This window comes from Terrapene carolina, unplaced genomic scaffold (genome assembly GCF_002925995.2).
Source record: "Terrapene carolina triunguis isolate 2854851 unplaced genomic scaffold, T_m_triunguis-2.0 Scaffold189, whole genome shotgun sequence".
NCBI lineage: Eukaryota > Metazoa > Chordata > Testudines > Emydidae > Terrapene > Terrapene triunguis.
Window position 1 is genome coordinate 4489711 of NW_020664540.1, and position 12687 is coordinate 4502397.

General features: G+C 44.5%; 1 protein-coding gene across 2 annotated transcripts; it reads right to left on the bottom strand.

Moving 5' to 3' along the window:
• Positions 1–384: 384 nt before the first annotated feature.
• On the bottom strand, positions 385–8366 carry CDCA4 (cell division cycle associated 4). 2 transcript variants are annotated; one of them, XM_024200661.2, is made up of 3 exons: positions 8297–8366; positions 4530–4610; positions 385–2681 (listed from the first exon to the last, which is right to left on the bottom strand). In XM_024200661.2, exons 2-3 carry the CDS (start codon positions 4566–4568, stop codon positions 1929–1931), a joined length of 792 nt encoding a protein of 263 aa, XP_024056429.1. In that variant the 5' UTR covers positions 4569–4610; positions 8297–8366; the 3' UTR covers positions 385–1928. The 2 variants fall into 2 exon arrangements, with proteins under 2 accessions (XP_024056429.1, XP_024056430.1); XM_024200662.2 differs by lacking the exon at positions 8297–8366 and adding an exon at positions 6366–8278.
• Positions 8367–12687: the final 4321 nt, after the last annotated feature.

The window sequence follows — 12687 nt, forward strand, 5'->3', positions numbered from 1 at the left end:
GTTTTACTACTAAGCAAATAAAGATCACCTCATGTCCAAGTTTAATACAAAAAACATTTTCAAGTTCACTGAAAGCTCACATACAAATGGTATGGTCTGACACAAACTTGAGTTAAAAATATGCATCCATCTACTGCAGTGGGAAAACTTAGCTATACGATGCTGCCTTTTCAACCAGCCATTTTCAAAAGCACTTAAACGATTAAAATTCTAAGTTAAAGACACATTCAGCTACACACACTAGAAACAGGAGTATTTATATTTAGAAATAAGTTTCATGGAAGTGAGGAACTGGAATGTACTTAAAATCTCTAGTTAGAGATTTGAGACTCATGAGACAGACATGAAATAGGTCATAACACCTGTGGGAAGACAAAAGTCTGCTAAATGCAAAAAATGTTTATTTTTTTCCACGTTGTACTCGGTCCCTTGATATACCAGTGAAAACAACTGAACTATTTGCAATCTCTTCTCCCCATACAGAGAATACCAAAAGGTTCCAGCAACAACATCTCTTTTCCCTCCCTTTCCTATCATGTACTTTGATTTTTTTTCCAGCACCAGTTTACCAAGGTAAATATTGCTCATTTTATAGCAAAAATGTATATCACATTTGATCCATGCCCCCCCCCCTCCCCAAAAGTGCCCTTAGGGACGAGATGAATTACACACACTCTAAAACGAATGTGTAAGTCCTTAATGAAAGCAAATACTAACCCACATTATATTAACTTCTGTTAATCAAAAATAGGTTGATAAGAAAGTCTAGGTAAGAGTGGGACATACTAATTTAGACAAGACGTCGGAACACATCATTAGAGATTTAAAGGCCTCTAGTAATACTTTTTGTAGTAATTAGCGCAAGACAGTTCTCATATAAACAACTATTTGATGGTAGACTTCAATGATAAACAATTCACTTGATGACATTTACATATAAATACACATAAATAAAAACCTATATAATTTAGGTCTGAAATTAACAAAAGTGTGACTTGAACTGTAATTGCATCTAGCTGTATCAGAGCTTTTCCTCTAATGATGCTCAAGTTGTATAAAAAGCATAATTGTACAATTCTTAGTTTAGTAAAGTACTACTCTATAAAACAGAATCATGAAAACAGCGCTTACATTTTAATGTAATGTATAAAATGTATATTTACATTTACACACTTTACTGAACTACGTAAGGTAGCTCATGGTAAAAAAACAAATCCCTTCTTGAAAGTCTTTCAAAAATACATCAACTGCAAATATTTATGATTAAAAGTTACTAAATTAGCAGCTGACAGGACATTTATAGTAAAAAATATACTTTAGGAAAATAGCTGGAAAAAATCTAAACATTGATAAACACTTTAAAACTATATTTAAACAGAAAATTTTAGCAAAAACAGACATAAAAACTAGGGTAATGGGAACTATTGCATATTGCTCCTCAAGAGCCCTGCGGTAACTGCACGCAGAACAGAGGAAGTGGATAGGGAAGGAATTAAGTGGTGGTAGGAATGAAGTGTTGATCCAGAATCAGGAGGTAAAGGAGAACCCAGTCTCTCTCTATAACTGCTGCCTCTTTTAGTGGGGGGGTGGGGAGAGGAGGAGGGAGAAGGAAAACAAAAGACAGAGAAACCCTCTCACTGAACGTACACCCCCTTCAAAGGCTAGAAAAGTTTGCAAAAAAGCCTAATTCTGAAAGCCTTGAGCCCTAACTTAAAACCATTTACAGTATGTATTTACAGTTAAATGGACAAAACAGTGACACTACAAATTGCATGTTAACTTCAAAAATTAACGTTTTGCAATATGAAGTGCTTTATATTTTTTATAAAATACATGTGCAGTTTTGATAGAGTAAACTATCTTAAAAATTGTTTCCACAAGTCCTCTGTTTCCTTGAAGGATCTTTGTCTTCTGCACATTTAACAGTTTCAAGATTCAACAAGGATCTCCACAATATGATCAAGCTCATTAAGATCAGATTTACAGTTAGAGTTAGAATTTGCAGATGTCTGAGAAGGAAATGTTTCGAGATCACAGTGTCCCATTTTTGTGTTGCTCATCATTCCTGTTAATACTGTATCTAGGTCATAGTAAGAATTGTCAACTTCTGAAAATAGATCTTCAACTGTATTAGGACTTTTATTCTCTAACGTCTCAAATATTTGATCTAATGATTTTTGAAAGTTTCCTCTATTTTCTTGTGGGTTCTCCATTTCCCACATGTTACTTTGCAGGTTTCTTGGAACTTGTGGTGACGTAACTGTTGACATAATTTCTGAATTATCTTGTGACTGGGTACCCTCACAGTCTTTAGTGAAGGTACTATAAACTGGAACAAGTTTTCCTTCAGCTTGTTCCTTGGATGAACGGCAAAGGATATCTGTTGAAACTAGACGATCTAGAGAAGTCTGTCCTGCACTCTGTGTATTTATCATCTGCCAAGTCCCATCCTGGGTCATTTCCTCTTGGATTTGCCGCACCGTATTGGCTATAAGTACCGAACGACAAAGATTAGGTTCAACGAGCATGTGGCATAATTGAAGTTTGACCAAAGACATATCTAAAAGTGACTGTCGCTGAAGATTATATGAAGGGATAGCCTTAAAACCAGCCAGAGTTCCTTCAATATCTTCTTCACCATCAAAACATTTTCTCTTCAATCCTCGCACAAACATTGTGTCCTGTTGAGAAAAAATGAGAGAGACTCTTTAGCACAATCCAGGGGCCTAATAAGTTAGACACTGCAGTAATGAAACTACTGCAAAAAAAAAAAAAAAAAAAAACCCCACTTTAGAATCTTTCATTTCAGAAACAATTAAAATCACTTGAAGACATAAGAATGGTCATACCAGGCGCTAGCAATGATGTATCTGGTACAAGATGCTTCAGAGGGATGTGTAAAACACAATGGACAATTTTACAGCAACATACCTACACGGGAAAGCCTGTTTCAAACTACAGGCAGCCAGTCAGTGATTGATTTATCTTCCGAAACGTGTGTGTTAGCTATCTAGTCTAACTGCAGATACTGGTCGGATAAGCATACAAATGTTCTCTGAATTTTACTGATATTGACCGTATCTTAGAGTATGGAGTGCCACAAGGTAATTTGTTAGGTGTTTAAAAGAAGAAAAAAATTAAATTGGGCCTTGAATTTCAATGGGTGCCCCCTGATTCTAATGTAACAGTCAGGGTAAGTCAAAGTGCACACATGATGCTCACTACACAGTTTACTATTCTATACATGACTGCCAGAAACAGACTGTGACTGGATGGATCACTCAAAATTAACCTATTCTTTTCATACCTCTGAAACATCTGGCATTGGCCACAGTCAGAGACAGGATACTGAGCTAGATGAACCATTGGTCTGACCCAGGTTTTTTTGGTGGGGAGGGGGGTAACCAAACCTAAACAAGTTATTCAAGATGAAAATGTACTAGCTTCCCCCATGACATTTTCAGTATTTCTCTACTTCCCTCAACAAACCGTAATCTCTCATTTTAGGTTTCTGACTGCTACTGTGCACCGAGCAGATGTTTTTTCTATGAGCTCTCCTCCATGTCTTTTTCCTGTGTGGTTAGTTAACCCAAAATCCAACATATGACAAGGTAAATTGTTCCTTCCAAGATGTTAGACTGCATTTGTCTACACTGACTTTAAACTAGGGAACAGAATGGCAGGTTAAAGGGCTTCTAAAATTCCTTACAATACAATGCTCACTAAAAAAGTATCAAAGAGTCCTGTGGCACCTTATAGACTAACAAGACATATTGGAGCATAAGCTTTCGTGGGTGAATACCCACTTTGATACTTTTTACAGATCCAGACTAACACCGCTATCCCTCTAAAAAAGTAGATCACCTGAGTGTTCACCCCTCTTCCAGATTGTTAATATATTACACTGCTGATACTATGGTTCTGTGGGCACCTCACTTTAAAATTCCACACACAATAAAGATACTTGCCCTGCTAAAATTGTGGTTCTCAGAAATCAAGTGTCCATTTGGACGGACACACTCTTGGGGTAAGTATCCCTTGCTTGTGGGATACTGGAAAATTCTGGAAAGCAGTGCATATTGGGGCTACTCACCCCAAGCTTGTGTGGTTAATGTCACCTTAATGCTGCATTTTCCTGGTTTGCTACATTGTTTTTTACTTTAACTGTAATGTTATTGTAAGGGATATATACGACCCTACTGAATATCAAATGTTTGAAAAACAGTTTATATTTGAAAAGTAAACTCACTGAATGGAAAGGAATGTGGAGCAAAACAACAATACTTTACTGCTTTTTGTGGGGGAATTCAAATATAGGAACAGCACCAAGCGGAGATGAAACTAAATGAAATCCTTCAAGATTAAAAAAAATAAAATTCAGATTTTGCCAGAAAGTCCCACTGGTTTCTATTGCATTCATTCACTTTCAAATTGATAACCCACATCATAAATATAGAATCTTGTTGCCCAATTTCTGAGACTGCACAAAAAATAGCTGGTTTAAAAGTTTCACTTAAGAAGTTACATACCAGTAACTGCGTTTGGTGGAGTCCTTCCTCTTCTCCCATGCTATAGAACAAGATTCCATACAGCAAGTGTTATAGCTTCACCTACCAGGCAACAGGAGACAGGAAGTCAGTCAATTACAGGAGTCACACAGCAAAACTTCATCCCTTGTTGCTATTTCAGGTACTTTAGATAGTCTCCATTACTTGATTATCTGAGCACCTCACAAACTTTAATGAACTGAGCCTCATAACACACCTGTAAGGCAGGGCAGTGCTATTATCCCCATTGTACAGATTTTGAGCAGAGGGGCTGAATGATTTGCCCAAAGTCACACAGAAAATCTGTGTGAAGGTTAAGGACTTAAACCCAGGGTCTCCTAAGGCCTAGGCTAATGCCCTAACCATTGGACCATTCTTCCTTTCTTCTCCTCTCTTTCTTAGCCACTGAAATAGTAAACTAAATATTTAGCAGTCACTTGGGGTATTGAAATATACATAAAAATTACATAAGAGGGGAGAAAAGACAAATCATCTCTAAAACAAAAGGAAAAACATACAGTATACTTCCATTTACCTGAAACTCTACTATCCAAACTTCCATATTATCCAAATCCCTTCCTTGTCCCCACTGTATCCAGGAGATAAGGAAGGAATTTAGATAAGGCAGAGGTTAGGTTAATAGACATCCCCCCCCAGCCAGGACTGCAAGAAGGAAAAGGACGACAAGCCCCAAGCCATGGGAAAGCCACCCTGCTGCTGAATGGTCCTGCAGCAGCGCAGGGAGCCCTTTGCAGCCCTGCTGTCACAGGAGTGAGTGAGTGCAGGGTTGTGACAGCAGAGCTTCAGGACTCCCTGCACTGTCACGGGGCCAGTGACACTTGACCCCTACAGGCCCACAGAAGGTTGCATTTTTGGCAGGGCAGAGCAAAGTCTTAGCCAGGGATTTCTGCTGTCCCACACCTGCAAAGATTGGGTGTCACTGGTCGTGGCAGCGCAGGGAGCTCTCTGCAGCCCCACTTCTCATGGGAGCGAACGGGGCAGAGCAGAAACCCTCGGCCAGGACTGCAAAGAGCCAGCCTCTGATGTCTCCTCCCCTCTCTATTAGCTGAGCTCCCAATTATCCACATAAAAGCTGCATGCCCCATGCTACTTGAATAATTAGGGTATACTATATTACTGATTTTGTCACTCTCTTCTCCCATCCTACATGAAGATTATATAAAGCAAATGTAAGTGGTAAGCTGTGAAATAAGGAGGTGAGTTTTCCTATAGCAGCAGCCATGAGAACGTTGTGACTAAAATTTGCCTTGCAAGGGGATAGATTTGCTAGCATATAGTGTAGGAGAAATGTGTTTTGTTCATAAAAGCAATTAGACTTTCAAAACAAATTTGGGGCTAAATAAAGTTTGATAGACCTCTTAACATATTGACTATGAATGTTGTCTGCACTAGAGTTACCGGATCAGGAAAAAATAGCTAATCCATTTGAAATTCTGAAAGCTTCAAGGGTAAAGTACAAAAATAACCAAAATTTTCTTCTAGAAACATCTGTCATAAATAAGAATTCAGTGACCCCAGCTCAGTTAAATAGGAAGGGGGGAGGAAGGCATTTTCCCAATAATGCTACTTTTTACCAGTTGTACACCCTAAGGACAATCTGTTACCGAATGCATCTGGACTACATGGTAGCCATCTGCATCCTGAATCTGACTGAACCCTCTTAAAATAAAATCAAGACATTCTAGTAAAGATCAAGCAACATTAAAAGATGCTGCAGATTTGAGAATAAGTAACCAAGATAGGAGTGTTTTCTATTACTATATGGATATTTGAGCATTCTAGAAAATAAAGCCTTACTTCAAAAGAGTCACGATCACCTGCCAAAACTGAATGAAATGGGAATGTCTGCTGAAGAGAACATGAGCTTTCCATAAAAGGACAGAGGGGAGGATTCATTATCAGGTCCAGAAACTAAAGGACAAAGTGATATCATATAGAGATGGTTTCAGCCCAGTCAAACTGGAACTTCAGTAATACACACTGGGAAAAGAACAGGTACCCAACACAAGAAAATGATACACATGACCTGTTGCATGTGATTTTTGCTCACAAGAACAAATAACTATACCGACACAAGCCCTGTGCCTCTCGTGGAGTGGGAGTTATATTCAGTGTGGTAGTACACTTACATCAGTGGGAGCAAGGCTGTAGTGTGCATATGGACATAGTTAGGTCAACATAAGCTGCCTTATGTCTACCTAACTGTGTAGTGTAGACCAGGGCTAATAAATTTAATTGTAAACACTTGTTGCTCTGCTGATCACTATATCAGAACAATTCAATAAGTGTGCTTGGTCCACAGCTGTTGGACCAAGTGACAAATGAAGTCAAGACTGTTGTCTGTTTGGAAGCTAAAAGTTCAAGTACCCCACCCCCAACAATTTCAAGTAAACTTTAACCTTGTCTAAAAAGGGGAAGAAAAGTTACATCCTTTCCCTAGCACTCTACTACATGAGTGCCAAAAGCCCAAACTGTTCTGTTTTCCTGTGTGCCAAAAGCGGCAAGAGTCCCTCGATTTTGCGGTTAATCTTCGACAGCTCCTACAATACAGATGTGTCAAAATAAAAATCTGCAGCATACGGACATCTGAAAATTTGAAGAATAGCATAAAATATATTGGATTGAATATAAAAAGAAGTAGTTCAAGGAATAGTATTATTAATGTGTTGAAATCCTGAAAATAATAATGTTTTAAATTTACTTGAATCTGGCGCAGAGCTTCCAGTTTGCTGTAGAAGCAGTGACCTTACCACAGAATTTAGGACCAGATTTTGCTAAATTAGAAATGACTGCACAGACACCATTTCTGAGACAATACCCAAGTAGAGCATGTGGCTGCGAGAAAAGGAAACCCTTAGGACCCCAGTGGGGACAGTGCCAGGTCACCCACCCCCTAGCAATATAGAGTTGTGTGTGATTGATGTGGGAGTACAGGGATGTACATAATGGTAATGAGAGGCTGGGACAAAAGGATAGTCTAGTCTTCCCCTTAACATACAGAGGATGTAGTGGAAAGAGTAAAAAGGTGCATGTGGTGGCGATAGGGCAGGAAAAGTGCAGAGGTGCATATGGCTGTCTGTGTGTGGGGTGGGGAGGAGGGGGTTCATCCCCCCGGGGTTACAAAGGTGTCCTCCCACAGTGGCAGGGCAGCGGCCCACTCCCCTAAACGTGCAGCCCCCACGGGGTGGCAGGAGTCACTCTCCCAGAAGTACAGAGACGGTATGTGCTGGTGATGGCAGAGGATGTGAGGGGGGGAAACACCGCCCGGGAGTAAGGAGGTGGGGGAGGAGCAAAGCGCTGCGGCGGGGATTAAGAACTGGGGGGCAGGGTGCGTGTGGGGAGCTGCTGGCCAGGGTGACGGTGGGTCAGGGCCAGTGTGCTGGACCTGCGGGGCAGTATGCGCGAGGGGGGCGCTGAGACTGGGTGGCGAAAGGAAAGCAGTGAGCGGAGGCTGCGGAGTACTCGGGGGGCGCCTTCCCCGCCGCAAAGCGACCTACCCCGCCCCGAGGAGACCCTGGGCGGCGGCAGCTGCTGCTCGTCGCCCCTCTCTGCCCTGGGACCCCGGGGAGGGGGATCCGCCGCCATTTTGAATCCGCTCTCCACCCCGGGCTCTTCCCCGCCTACCCGCGTCCAGACCCGGCGCCTCATTTCTCTGCCCGCGGGGCAGCGACAAACCCCGGTGGCGGCTAATCCCGGGCCCGCAGAGCGCTCAGCCCGACCCTACTCACCGCCTCGTCGCCTCCCGCTCCTCCCCGACCCGAGCCCGGCTCCCGCCTCACCGACCGCTCCGCGCCTGAGAGAGGGGGCGGGACCAAGCACACTAGCCAGCCCCGCCTTCCCCCCACCCGCCATTTTATTGTCAAAGCCCACAAAGAAACGGCCGCCCGCCCCCCCCACCAGGCCTGCCATTGGGGAATGCCTCCACCACGAAGCCCCGCCCACAGCCAACCGCTGACCGTCATTGGCTGTCTCCTGAGTGTGTAGCGCCGCCCACATGGGATCCAGCCTTCCATTGGGTGATGGGTTACCATGGTGCTCAGCCCCACCCGCCCCTTAATGTGCGACTGGCTGAGGGGTTACCATGGAGCCCGGACTCGCCCCTTAGCTGTAACTGGCTGAGGGAAAGGACGAGGTGGAGTCTAGTGTTCAAATAGCTGCCAATGGGCTAGGCGGGCCTGCGCCTGGTCTGCCTCATTGACTTGCCTGGGCTCCTGGCCATTGACTCCAATGTCAGCAGAAGCGGGGCCTGGCTGAGAGCAGCCCTGTAATCCCTCCCTCCCGCCACGTGCCCACCAGGAGGTGGTGGCAGAGGAGCCCCTACCTCACCAGGGCACCTGCCCTTTTGCTGCACTGGGCTCATCCTGCACATCATAGCTGGGCACTGTATCCCCTCGGCTTAGTGCTTTCCCCCTTGCTGGGGGCTCCTCCGCTCTCAGCATGAAACCTAGCGCGCCTGGCCGGCTCACAAATTCCTTGCCTGGCCCTTCTGTTACACAGCAGCACCTATGGCCGGGACCGCAAGGGAACATACAAACAGTCCTACTGGGTCAGACAGTGGTCCAGCTAGCAGTTCTTCTGGCAGTGGCCGCTGCCAGGTGCTTCAGAGGGAATGAACAGAGCAGGGCAATGATTGAGTGATCCTTCCCCTGTTGTCCAGTCTCAGCTTCTAGCAGTTGGTGGTTTACGGCAGTGGTTTTCAACGTTTTTTTTCTGGGGACCCAGTTGAAGAAAATGGGTGATGCCTGTGACCCAACGGTGCTGGGGATGAGGGATTTTGGGTGTGGGAGGGGCTCAGGGTTGGGGTATGGGATTGAGGGCTGTGGGGTGGTGTTGGAAATGAGGGGTTCAGGGTGTCAGAGGGGGCTCTGGGCTGGGGCAGGGAGTTGGGGTGCACGAGGGGGTCAGGGCTGCAGACTGGGGGTGCAGGCTCGGGTGGGGCCAGGGATGAGGGGCTTGGGGTGCAGGAGGGGCTCCAGGTTTGGGTGGGCTTAGGGCTGGGGCAAGTAGTTGGGGTCAGGGATCTGGGCTGGGGATGAGGGGTTTGGGTGCAGGAGGGGCTCTGGGTTTGGGGAGAGCTTAGGGGTTGGGGCGCAGACTTACCTCTGGCAGCTCCCAGTCAGCAGTGCAGCCGGGGTGCACCGCGGACCGTGCTGCACCCTAGAAGCGGCCAGCAGCAGGTCTGGCTCCTTGGCGGAGGTGCTACTCTTGCCTGCAGGCACTACCCCTCCCCCCCATTCCCATTGGCCAGTTGCCGGCCAATGGGAGTGCAGAGCCGGTGCTTGGGGCAGGGGCAGCGTGCGGAGCCCTGTGGCCCCCCTGCCTAGAAGCTGGGCCTGCTGCTGGCCACCAGGGCCGCCCAGAGGATTCAGGGGGCCTGGGGCATAAAAAAAGGCGCCACCCGCTGCGGCGCTTGTACTCACTGGGCGGCAGTCCAAGTCTTCGGCGGCGGGTCCCTTGACTCGCTCCGGGTCTGAAGGACCCGCCGCCGAAGTGCTGCCGAAGACCCGGAGCGAGTCAAGGGCCCGCCGCCGAAGACCCGGAGCGCTGCTGGGTGAGTAAAGATTAAAAAGGCGCCTCTACCCAGGGAAGGGATTCTCGGCCAGGGCTCACGGGGCCCCTGCGGGGCCCAGGGCAAATTCCCCCACTTTTGCCCCCCCCCCGGGCAGCCCTCCTGCCCACTTCTGGGGCACAGCACGGTGTCAAAAAAGGTGGGCATGAGCCTGCCTTAGCTGGGAGCACCGCCAACAGAAGTTTTAACGTCCCAGTTGGCGGTGCTGACCAGAGCAAGGTGACCCAGCGCCTTACATGCTGCGACCCAGTAGTGGGTCACGACCCACGGTTTGAAAAACCGTTTTAGGGACACCCAGAGCATGAGGTTGTAGCCCTGATGATCTTGGCAAATAGCCATTAATGGACCTATTCTCCAGGAACTTATCTAATTCTTTTTTAAGCCCAATTATACTTTTGGCCTTCACAACATCCCCTGGCAATGAGTTCCACAAGTTGACTGCATGTTGTGTGAAAAAGTACTCCCTTATATTTGTTTTAAACCTGCTGCCTGTCAATTTTATCAGGTGACCCCTACTTCTTGTGGTATGTGAATGGGAAAATAATACTTCCCTGTTCACTTTCTCCATACCATTCATGATTTTATAGACCTCTCTCATCTTCCCCTTTAATCATCTCCTTTCTAAGCTGAACATATCTCAGATCCCTATTCCCATCACACATGGTCTTCATTCTTCTCTTAATGTTGTCCTCAAGACTCAAACATTTTCACACACCTAATTATTTTTCTCTAGCCAATCTATCTAATCTCATAGTGCCACCACATCTCACAATTTGAGCAGAGTCATGCAATATTTGGTGTTTTTCTTAAAGCCTCAGCTCCTAGACTCAGGTGATTATGTGAAAATCTCTGCTTTAAATTTTTTTAAATTAAGTTTGCAACTCTCATAGTTGTGGAGACAGTCTTGAAAATGCAAAACTCTCAGGAGGCAAATAAAAAGAACCCAAAATATATTATTTTTAAAATCTCATTTTTGAACACTTGGAGTTGGCAATACTGATTCAGTCTTGATGTTGTTGCCCTCTGTAAACACTTTGTTCCTAACTCTTAGCTGCTGTAAGCTTTCCTCAGCTCCGTACTGGCTGTTTGGCTCTCAATTGATCAGAAAGGAAGGGCAAGTCAGGTCTAGCTCACAACTGAAAGCTGTGCTGCTGTTTCTGGCCCTCAGCTGGCAGAAAGAGGATCTGCAGCCTTGAGGGAAGATGGGAGGAGAATGTAGGACAAAAAATTAAACTCTGAAAACGGAGAGGAGGAGTAGGATGGGCTGTAGAAGGAGCAAGAAATAAGATAGAAGTTGGAGATTAGGTGTAGGGAAGGTTGAAAACAAGTAATAATAGCCTGCACAGAGTAAAATTAACCAGAAGTTGGGAACAGGGTTAGGCTAAAAATTGTAATGTCTTTTTTATTCTTGGGTCTAACCTGCACTGCTCTTACCACAGCATGGTGCAGAATTCCCAGTCAAAACGCTAAAAGAAAAGAAAGTGATACCACAGAAGAAAAACTGCCACATGTTCAGACAGACAGACACTAATTCCTTCTGGCCTAGTTGCAAAGAACTTAGGCCCTGATCCTGCAGTAAGCCCTGAAAGGGCTATCCTTGTGCTAGCCTAGAGCCCTGTTACTGGGTTCAACGGGTATGGTTCTTTGCAGGACCAAGACGGTAAAGTAAAGTGCAAAGAAAAAAAGTGTTAACAAACAAAGGGCATAAATATGTATATAAAAGGACTTAAGATTTTTCTCCCTCACAATTATTTTTTCCTTTAAGTTAGAAATATCAGGTCTCAACATCTCCTAACTTTCAAAAAGTTCTCCAGCAAAATGAGGGACCTAGTTAGATTCTGATATAACAGGAGACTGAGCGGGGAAGGAGTTTTACTGTTTAAAACTCTGATTTTGTCAATGCAAACTGACATAATATGGCCAGGGAGAAAAACTGTGAAAGATTCAACCTTCTATCTCTTCAGTTAAGGTCTGAGGAAGCTCCCATGGCAGATCTCTAGTCAAGGTATGACAAGACTTGATATTTTTAGGAAAAAAATTAAACAATCCTTGTGTTTCCTTTATACATGAGAAATAAAACCTAGCAAATCACAATGATATGATCTGGATAAACCTATACAAAACAATGTAACCCAAGAGATTTACTAGAGAACAAACCATCACAAAGCTAAAAATAAAGCAATAACGACAACAAGGCTGTGTCACCTTTACCCTTTCCACCCACCCACCAACCAACCAACGACACTGAACCAAACTCTCTTGTGTTGGAAAGAACATAAAAAGCTAGACTGCTAGTTTCCTATACAGAACTTTCACATTAGCAGGCTCCCTCAGCACAGTGAAATGTTCACAACTAAGATGACTCTTAGCAAAAGCAGAATCTATGACTAGAAGTCAGAAGTAAAGACTAAGGGGAGACAAAACACCATGAAAAAACAGAGAGAAATGTCTGCAACAGCTTAATAGAGGAAACTGAAATCGAGACGCTTTCTACTCCAGCATAAGAGAGAATGCTTAAAAATCAGGTCTCTTCAATGAACAGATATGACC